This window comes from Zootoca vivipara, chromosome 2, assembly GCF_965207765.1.
Source record: "Zootoca vivipara chromosome 2, rZooViv2.hap1.1, whole genome shotgun sequence".
NCBI lineage: Eukaryota > Metazoa > Chordata > Lepidosauria > Squamata > Lacertidae > Zootoca > Zootoca vivipara.
In genome coordinates, this window is record NC_142584.1 from 50,191,429 (window position 1) to 50,202,192 (window position 10,764).

The 10,764-nt window shown below is 43.5% G+C and overlaps 1 protein-coding gene across 1 annotated transcript; it reads right to left on the minus strand.

Annotated features, from left to right (window-relative positions):
* Positions 1 to 3,942: 3,942 nt before the first annotated feature.
* DRD1 (dopamine receptor D1) lies at positions 3,943 to 9,866 on the minus strand. Its single transcript, XM_035108011.3, has 3 exons — positions 9,731 to 9,866; positions 8,143 to 9,043; positions 3,943 to 8,032 (listed from the first exon to the last, which is right to left on the minus strand). Exon 3 carries the CDS (start codon positions 7,381 to 7,383, stop codon positions 6,025 to 6,027), a length of 1,359 nt encoding a protein of 452 aa, XP_034963902.2. The 5' UTR covers positions 7,384 to 8,032; positions 8,143 to 9,043; positions 9,731 to 9,866; the 3' UTR covers positions 3,943 to 6,024.
* Positions 9,867 to 10,764: the final 898 nt, after the last annotated feature.

Consider the following 10,764-nt stretch of genomic DNA (forward strand, 5'->3'; position numbering starts at 1 on the left):
TGCACTCTTCCCCCAAATATATGCAATTTTGTAAGCATTGTTTGGCTGAAGAAAATAGCTGCGAATTTTGAATGGTGGTGGCGTTTTGGAAAATGCCAAGTTGACATCTTCAGCTTTAAATGTGTACTGAAGCGAATTTCTCCTCCTACTCCCTACTAAGCTCTGCCATTGTTCCCCCCATCCCCAACATCCAGCACGATAGGAAATAAAGTAGAACTTAAGAAGAGCTTGCTAGATCAGGCCAACGATGTAGTCCAGCATCTTGTTCTCACAGTAGCCAACCAGAAGCCTATGGGAAGCCCCAAAGCAAGGCTTGAGCATTCTCCCCCCATGAGAACTGGCATTCAGAGGCATACTATCTCTAACAATTGAGGTAAAACATAGCCATCACAATTATATTTCTTCATTTCTTTATTCATTTAATTTCTATCCTGCTATTCATTGCACAGCGGTGGTGGGTCACCTAATAAAATCAATGCACGCTATACATATCTATCATATCACACGAAGGAAACTAAATTCCCTACAAAGTACCTAATTGTTTCTGCAGCAACATAACCAGTACTGGTTGCCCCTGCTCACAATCCCTCCCCACCAAAAGCCTGAGTAATGAGTTGAGTTTTCACTGGCACCTAAAACAGAGTAAAGAAGGTGCCAGTCACACTTGAGCTGGTGGGGGGGGGGAGAGAATTCCAAGACCAGGGTGCCACCACTGAGAAGGCCCTCTCTGAGGTAAGTGAGCAACATGCTTTACCTGGAGATGGTATAACAAGAAATACCTTGCCAGCCGGTTTTAAAGCCCAGGCAGGATGGCACAGATATAAGTGTTCCTTCAGATAATTGAATCTCAAGTCATTTAGTGACTTATATGTCAAGGTGGACACTTTGAATTGGGCTTTGTAGACTCTCTGGAATTGGTGTCATGAGGTTCCTGCTGACTAAACCATTCCAATTTCTGGCAGCCATGTTCTGGACCTGCTGCAGTTACTGAACTGCAAATACTTGTCAAGGGCAGACTCATAAGGAGTGCTTGACAGTAATCTATTCTAGCCTATTGCTTGTTCGTTTTATTCATCAATTCCATTCATGAATCGCTTCCCATAAAATATTTCACGATAAAAACATCGGCAATAAAAACAGTTCCGTATACAGTATACAAACGATGAAAAAAAATCCCAGGTACTATAGGCAAACATTTTGAAATCCAATACAGAATGAAATAAAGGTCTTCAAGTGGTGCCCAAAAGATTAGGGACATAAGACCGAGCCCTGCTGAATCAGACCAATGGTCCATCATCCTGTTCTCACAGTGGCTAACCAGATGCCTGTGGGCAGCCTGCCAGCAGAATTTGAGTGCAAAGCACTCTCCTCAATGGTATGCAGAAGTATACTGCTTCTGAGAGTGGAGGTAGAGCATGGCAAAGGTGCCATTGATAGCTTTCTCCTCCTTGAGCATGTAACCAGATTCTTTCCCTTCATTGAGCTGGCCAAGAACTCTAAAAGCCAGTCAGGAAATCCCACTGCAGTGTTATTATTTCCACAATGTAATGTCAGATACTGTGCCAGACAGGTATCCTATTGTACGGTCAAAAATTACCGACTGCAGCAGGGCCGTGCCTGAACAAACTTGGTGCACTATGTTAGAGAGAAACCTCTTCTTCATGCAGGTATTTGGTATGAAATCTGGACAGAGCCTGTGTGATCTAAACTCTCTATTTGTAGGCCCCATCTGATCAGGAACTGTGGAAAGCTGCCACACATCTGATCAGGAACTGTGGAAAGCCGCCTGTGCACAAACAGGTCATACACGCATGAGCTCTGTTCACAAGTTAATCTCAAAACACATAGGGAAAGGACCACAAATAGGGTCCAGCCCAAGATATTTTGCTGCCTGAGGCAGAATACCAAATCCCCATCCAAAGCTGGCCAAGTAAACTGGCTCCTGAGGCAGAAAATCCCACAAGTGCATACCACCTCTGATACCGTATTTAATAGCCATCTAGCTAGTATTGCCTATAGTTAGGAGTAACAGGGAAAGGATATTATTCACATTGTACACCGAAGTAAACTTGGGCTTGCTGCTCAATAGGGGGGTGCAGGTAATCATGCTCTTGAAGAATCCCATACAGTACTGGCCAATCGGATGCCTGAGGAGCGAGCAGGGCTCACTCAGGACCAGCCCTACCATTAGGCAAAATCTACTGCCTAATTTTGGGTGTCATTAAAGGGTAGCAAATGGTTGTTGATTTAATCTGTTATTACTGTATTTTAACTGTCAGGAAAAGGCACTAAAGACATAAGAACAGGCATCCCCAAACTTCAACCCTCCAGATGTTTTGGACTACAATTCCCATCTTCCCCAACCACTGGTCCTGTTAGCTAGGGATCATGGGAGTTGTAGGCCAAAACATCTGGAGGGCCGCAGTTTGGGGATGCCTGCATAAGAACGTAACAAAAACAACTAGATCAGATGAAAAGTCTATATCAAGTCCATCATTCTTTCCCAGCAACAGCCAACAAGATGGCTATGAGAAGTCCACATACAGTGGTACCTTGGGTTAAGAACTTAATTCGTTCTGGAGGTCCGTTCTTAACCTGAAACTGTTCTTAACCTGAGGTACCACTTTAGCTAATGGGGCCTCCTGCTGCCGCCGCGCCACCACCACATGATTTCTGTTCTCATCCTGAAGCAAAGTTCTTAACCTGAGGTACTCCTCCTGGGTTAGGGGAGTCTGTAACCTGAAGCGTCTGTAACCTGAAGTGTCTGTAACCCGAGGCACCACTGTAAACAGCACTCTCCTACCTATGATCCCCAGTGACTGGCATTCGGAAGCACACTGTCTATGATATGGAGTGTAATACATAGCCATCCTAACCAGTAGCCATGGCCATGTCTAACCCCCCTTAAAAGCCACCTTCAGCTAGTGGTCACATTCACATGTTGTGACGACGACAATATTTTTGCAGGTTTCAACTAGTTGTCCCACTAACATCAAAACAATGTTTCAAAGCACTCAAATATTCCTCAATAGCACTGATACTTCGGTGGATCACAGGTTAGCAGAAGAACACAGCACTTCTCAGTCCAACTCCAACAAAAGAAGACTCTCAGTGGGAGGTCAGATTTGTCCATTGCTTGAGACACCTAAACTATACAATCAATCGCATATTCAGGATGCCCTCTGCAATTATGAATCTCGGAATTACAAGACTGAAAGATGAAATTCAGTGTCCATTTAATTGGCATTGCCAATCAGGTTCTGAAAAATTGAAGCCATTCTTGGTTATTCTTCACCTCTGAGATATTACAGACCAGAATCCACAAAATGGGAAAAGTTTCCAAGCAAAGAGATGAAGCAGTGGCTGAAGTATAAACACCGGTGATGGCATAAAAGTGTGGACATCTTAAATGACCACCTTAAAGTTTGTTTGTTTTTTGTCCTTACTCTTTTGCTTATAGATATAATTGCAATAATAAATAACTGCGGGAGAAGAAACCACAAACAGCTCTTTCTGCCATACCCATAGGGTTTCTTCTTATTTAGAACCTGGGAAATTGCCTTATACCAGGTCGGATCATTGGTCCATGCACCTTAGTATTGTCCATACTGACTGACAGAAGCTCTCCAAACTTTCAGGTAGGGGTCTCTCCCAGCCCTACCTGGAGAAGCTGGGGACTGACCTTGGGAACTTGTGCATACAAAGTAGATCCTCTGCCACTTTTCTCACACCAATTCAAGGAGGATAGAAATCAATCTGAATTCAAGTTTCCACGGGCACCAAACAAATAAACATTTTAATTGGATATGTTCCAATCTGATGCCATCAGTTAAATGTCTCAATAGTTGTTGCAGCAAGAGGTTACAAAGGCAAAAAAGGAGGAAAGAGATTGTTATTCTTATTAAAAACACTATGATAAATAAAACACAATGATTTATCTAATAAACATAATGTAAATTGCTTTATTTGACCTTATGTTCACAAAATAATTTTTATTATATGTATGAAAGCAGCTTACAGGCAATAAGAATTATGAAAACATTCACAATACTTAAATAACACAGACCTGATTCAGGGTGTATATTTTCATTAGGCTTCTAATTGATCTCTCCCAGTCCTCTTTTGCTGACTACACTTCTGGATGAATGCTATAATAAGGAGTAGGTTTCTGAAAAAGTTTGGGGTTTTGCTAACATTCTTACCCTTCCCCTCTCAAAAGGAACCCCCTAGATTACTCTCTTGGAATGTGTTTGTATATCAATGCTGGTGTCTGTTGGTGGGATTGGCATAATCATTGTTTTTAGTTTATATCTTTAAGGGAATGCCGCAGGAATTTTGGTTTCTACATAGGTAGTCAAAAAGAAATATTGGGCAACTTGTGGGATAGTGGGGGACTTTGCTTCTCCATTCACTGTGTCGGCATCCAGAATAGGAACGAGGCACTATTTTCTACATGAGGGAAGCCAACCAAGACAGCTAAAATTTGTATCACAGTATCTCACTTCCAACATTCTGAATGGGTACAGTAGCAAATCGTGCAGCTTCAGAAGACATCAATATCTATTCATCTCTTCTTCATTTTTATTACCAGTTTCATAAGAGCAAAGGAAACCTCAACAGGCCAGCCCAGGGTGAGGGTGGGATGTCTCTAGGACAGCATCCTTTTTCCCACGGTGGCCAAACAGATGCTTCCAAGAAGTCCATGTGCAAGGCCCAAGGGCAAGAGCCCTCCCTTGCGGTTTTTCAACAGCATCTGGTATTTAGAGGTATACTGCCTCTGAAAATGGAGGCTCTAGCTGTCATGGATAATAGCTATTGATAGATCTATTCTCCATTTCACTGGTTATATGGGAGAGGGAGTTCTCCCCACCCCCCCAAGAAACAATAGTCAAAATTTGACATTAAAAAGAAGTCCGAGGGGTGGTTTATCTTACAAAATGACAAATACCCACTGTTGGTTAACTAAGATGGTTTCCTTCTTAGCTCAATTCATCTTATAAGTTGTATTCATATATAAGGTGTACTATATACAGTTTCACATGCTGACGTTCAAGCAAAGTCAACATAACAGGAAATTCCAAAATAAATTTATGGCAATTTGTTTAGTTTCTTAGAAGGGCACAACTTTTGCATCTTGCCATTCAGTCAACTCTGGTCCTATATTTTTGGTACAGAAAGCCCCACAAGAACACTGCTTCATCATCACATAACTTTGTCGATTCTTCAGCTTCTCCTGTGTTTTGAACAACTACGTTACATAGTTATCCAGGCAAAGCTCACTTTCAAAATTGTTCCTTTGTTTGTTTGTTTGTTTGTTTGTTTGTTTGTTTTATAAAGTGCTGACTAGTAAACTGGTCAAAAATGCAGTGAATGAGAACCCAGAAATATCCCATTATTTAGACATATATAAAATAAGATAAATAAAGCTAGATTTCTTAACATATGAAAAAATAGCCATTTAAATAATAAATAAATAAAGCCAGTATTGACACATTGTCTTCCTACTATTAAAAATATTCCACTCTTGTTATAAGGCTCTATTGATGTTCAGAAATCATTTATAAAGGCATCCACCTAACCTGGCAAAAGTCACCAAACTTTACTTGCAACCTATGAACACTCAAAGACAACTATGCAAGTCAAACAGGAACCTCATACTTAGCTTAATACATTTTGTTCATAAATAAAATCCATTAGCCTCCCCCCCAGTTCTGTTTCTGCCAACATTTAACAAGCTGATTTTCCATTTCCTTCGCAGCTGAGCAGTATCTACAATTTAGATCTGTTTCAAATTCAGGGTGAACAACATAGAACAATCTCTAAATACAATGTTATGCAGCTTGGAATTCTTTGTTTTAAATTGGATGCTTCTGTCAAACAGCAGCTAACTGAGCTCTGGGCTTTTGTGTGATGGCTTTAAGAAACTCTCCCGATAGCACACTTTCTTACAAAAGAAAAAGAGAGAGAGAAACACCTTACAAATCTTCCTTCTGCATTTCGATGGGCTGCTAGCTCTTTCACACCTCAGGTTTTATGCTGACCGTTTTGTGTGATGGGGTTGATCTTTTCCAAAGAAACGTCAGCTTCAAAATCCAAGACACCTGATAGGGCTGGAGAAATTTTCTCCAGCGTTTTAGACAGTTCCTCCTCCTCTTCCTTTTTTGCCATGTCGTCTTCTTCTGGGCATATAACAGCATGGGGGATCAGATAGACTAAATTGCACTCTTTGGGGCTGGACCCTCTGGGCTCAAGCTGACTGGAAAAGGCTATGCCCCCATTGTTGTTAATACTAACCGTCTCTATCGCATTGATGGAAGCGGGGCAGAGTCTGTAGCATCCCAAGAGAGTGGAGAATGCCTTGCGGAAGTCTGCGTTGAAGGCATAGATGATGGGGTTCAGTGAAGAGTTGGCCCATCCGAACCAAACAAAGACGTCAAAAGTGGCAGAACTAATACAAAACGGTTCTGCTCCCTTGGATTGCATGGTGGGCTCACAGAAGGGCACCATGCAGTTCAGTATGAAAAAGGGTAACCAGCAGCACACAAACACCCCCATGATCACCGACAAAGTCTTCAAGACTTTCGTTTCTCTCTTGAAGGACATTTTGAAGGAACTTTCTGGCTGCTGGCAATCCATGCTGCTCCCATTGCCGGAGGGGGTTTGGCAGTTTTTGGCGTGCACGGCTGCTCTTTCCAAGGCGGAAATGCGCCTGATTTGCTTCTGAGCAATCCTGTATATCCTCGTATAGGTGACTATCATGATGGCCACTGGGATGTAGAAGCTGATGAGGGAGGAAGAGATGGCGTACATCCTGTTTAAGCTGGAGTCACAGTTGTCCATGGCTACCCCTTGGAAACTGGAGTTCAGGTCTGAGAAGCTGGTGGATTTAGCCTTGTGCCAGTTCAGCTGCACTGGGATGAAGGAGATCAGCACGGACAAAGTCCATGCCACACTGATCATAATGAAGGCTGCCCTCGGGGTCATTTTCCTCTCGTACCTAAATGGGCTGGAGATGGCCCAGTATCTGTCCACACTGATGACACACAGGTTTAAGATGGAGGCTGTGGAACACATGATATCAAATGCCACCCAAATATTACAGAAGGACCCAAAAGGCCAGAATCCAGCTATCTCCGCCACGGCTTTCCAAGGCATGACCAAGACGGCTACTAACAAGTCTGAGACTGCCAGGGAGATCACAAAGAAGTTGGTCACCTTGGACCTCAGATGGCGGAACCTGATGACCGCAGCACAGACCAGTGTGTTCCCTAGGAGCGTGGAAAGAATCAGCAAGGAAAGGAAGCAGCCGGTGAGGATCCGAAAGCAGGAATCCCTTTTCACAAGCCTCCCTTCCCCGTCCATAGTGGTGTTGTTCCAAATCATGTTTCCTCCCAAGGCAATATCATATCATGGGGGCTTGCGATGACATCAGCTCATGTCCTTGCAGAGCTTGCAAAAAAGAGACACCAGGTGTCCATTAATTACTCACCACCAGGCAGACCCCCACTAAGGATTGTGCTAAAGTCTCTTCACTCTCGGGAGGGATCCCATCATCCTTAGGAATCTCATTAAGAAACATCAGGCGTTCTGTGGCAAGTATCTGAAACTGACTGTCACAGTCATGGTTTTGCCCCTCCAGTAATCCTTCCTGAATTTCAGCCTAAAATGGAATACTCTTAAGCAGAACAGGCCAGTACAAAAATTCTCAGAGTCCTGTACAAATAAACTCAGCATCCCAGGGGCACAATCACTCTCCAGGCTACATGGATTCTCCCTTAAATAGGCTATTGATTCAGTTTGCCCAGTGTCCATTTAACTAGCCCTTCAGCTCTATCGAAGCAGAACACATTAGGTGCTTTTGTTTCCGATTTAATTTTCCATCCCTTCCATTGGCGGGACATTTTTATATACATACTCTTTCAGACTTTGTCCCTTTCTGCTACCAAAATTAAAAATGTCAGTTCTGTCTTTACAAGTAGATTCAGAAATCAGCTCCTCATACTGTTCCACATTGTTTTTAAGATTCACAGTCCTAGAGGCAAAGAAAATAAATTTACATTTTAAGACATTCAATATCTAAGAGATCACAATTTATTTGTCTGTTTTTTTATGTTAAAAAAGTAGAAATTTTCCAAGTCCTACCTTTTTGACTGCTGATGCTCTAGTGTTGCCCAGGGAAGAACATTTTCCTTTCTACTTTATTGAGAATTTGAATTGCATAGCAAAGCAAAAAAGACAACAATCGCAGCTGCCGGGCTGCATTGCATCAGGTGTAATCTTCTGACGGCATGTAGGGTAGGCAGGTATGTGGACCTGCAGGTGTGCATTTTATTATTATTAGCAAAATCCACCAGCCCTAACTTTCAAGATCTCTCCTTCTAAATTAGTCTTCGGAGGATGTGGACGAGCTCCTTCCTTTTCAGCACTCCCTTGCGATTCATGTGTAAACTCTGTGCATCAAGTCAGTCCCCGTCTGGGTGCTCATCACCCAAGTCACGTTTTGTACATCCCGTCGAAGTGGCCCATCAGGATGAAATCATCCCAAGCAAAGGCACAATATTTCCAATTATCTGGCAAAGATCTGGGAGAAGTTCAGCTTGTCTTGTAGCCGTCATTGGACGAAGGGAGGGAGGGAAGGAGTAGGGAAAAGACCTGATTGCAGATCCCTTTGGCCCTTGATGTAGTTTCCCATCCACCGACTATTATGTGCAATTGGAGTTTGATAAGAAGCTTAGGTCCTTCACTGCTGAGCGACTTTCTCTTGTTTCTCTGAGGAGCATGCACCTTCTCCCTACAGCTCAAGATTGTGCCATCCCAGAGATCAGATCATAGGCAGTCCCTCTCCCTTAAAAAATATATCCAGGAACAGCAACTTCCTCAGGGCTGTCTGTTCTCCACCTCTGGGTTTACACCTCTGATCCCAGGTTCTCTTTCTTCAGCATGCTGAGCCAGGGACCCTGACGGCACACGGTCCTTCTTGCCCAGAGTGGCAGGCAGCAACATTGCCATGCAAGAAAAGGTCTGTATATTCGAGGTCTCTTTCCTAAATCACAGAGGAGGGAAAGCCAAGCATGAGGCAGAGAAACTGACAAGCAGGAGCCCCTCAGATTGCCTGCCCTTAAAATTCAAACAGCATCCCCTGTAGAGAGCATGGAGGGAAACACAAAACTCTTTTCCCACACTCTCCAGGCAGGCACAACAGGAAGCACTGGGAGATTAATTACCCAAATGTTCAGATTTTGAACATGCTCTATTAATTTAAACTCTCCAATACTACACTGCTCTCAGGAGCACTATCTCACAATCGTCCCAAAAGTCAAGGAGCACTGATTTATCCTGACAGTAAACGGACATAGGTGACAAATTAAATTGTTTTGGAACAGTCCATGAAAGACCACACCAAGTGAGCCCCCGAGACCTAAGACCCGGGAGATGCCTGATTAGCAATGCCATTTGCCATTCGTATACCCTTTCATATGTGACTGTGCATAGCCACACATGTCTATGAATATTGAAAGATAATCTAAAACATACCAAGCACAAAAGAATGTAGGCATTTCAGTTCTCCTAAGTCACCCTTTGTATTTAAAACCAGACCGCTATAGAAAGAACAAGCAAACACCACAAATGAACTCTGCCGCCTTGCCACAAACCCCAGCTCCCACAAACGGAAACACACACATAATCCAAGCTGACACCAAGATCTAAGACTCCTCTGGCATGGACCTACCGACATAGAGAAGTCATTTATACCACCGTGTCGTGGCTGTTGCAGAGTGTAGTGGCTGTTGCTCCCAGCTGAAAGATCAACGCTCACCTCATCTTTTTCCTGCTGGTTTATTTCTGGTCCTGCTTTCTCCCCCCCCCCCCTTTAACTATACATCACCACTTTCTCTTTGCAGTTCATTGTGTTCACTAACTTCCCATGTCGCAGACTTCTGCGTGGGCCTGGCTCCCTCTTATGGCAGAAAAGAGAAGCACTTCCCCCTATTAACAGATGCCATTATTTGCTTTGTGTCCCTTGTGTGTGACTGTGTATTTGTGCAAGGCGGGGGTGTTAAGAGTCAGGGGGAACACAACTATTGTCTGACTCCTCCGTAGTATATAGCACATACAAATCCTAAAGCAGACCTGCAGCTAAATAGAAAAGGTGTCTTTCTCAACGTAACTTCAGGCCTAATCATTCATTGCGTCAAAGACCAAAAGGAGTAGCCTGGTATAGATTTGCCAGTTTCAACCACTTTTCCCCATTATTATTATTATTATTATTAAAAAAACCTAATTAATCATACAGCCAGGAGGCAAGGAGAAGAAGGAGACATTGCCCTGCCTTGCCCTGCATCCCTTACCAAGAGCAGGAGGGATTAATTTTGCAGCTGCTCCTTTGCAAGCATGTTCCCTAAGAAGCTGTTTGCAAACAATTGCTCTGCACCAGGCAGGAAAGAAAGTCAGGGTCCATTCCATGGGGTTTCCTTGCTTTCCTTCTTGCCTGATGCCTTAGCCCCTGGGCATAGGTGCTGACTCCTAGGGGCCAAGTCAGTTTGGGGGGGCTATTTTTTAGCCCCCCTCAATGTTCAGAGGGCATTTGGCTCTGTCCCTGGCTCCTAGACATCACATCAGGCCCCCTCAAACAACTAAAGAAGATGGTGTCTCTGGCCCTGGGCCATCCAACCTGGCAAAGAAGGCAGATATCTCATTTAAATCCCTTACTGGTTGTCTATAGACCAGTTTGGGAAAGACTTGGGAGACTCGGGAGTTTGACAA

What these genes read in the sequence shown, in the direction of transcription:
- DRD1 (XM_035108011.3), bottom strand. Translation starts at nt 7,383, where the DNA reads ATGATTTGGAACAACACCACTATGGACGGGGAAGGGAGGCTTGTGAAA.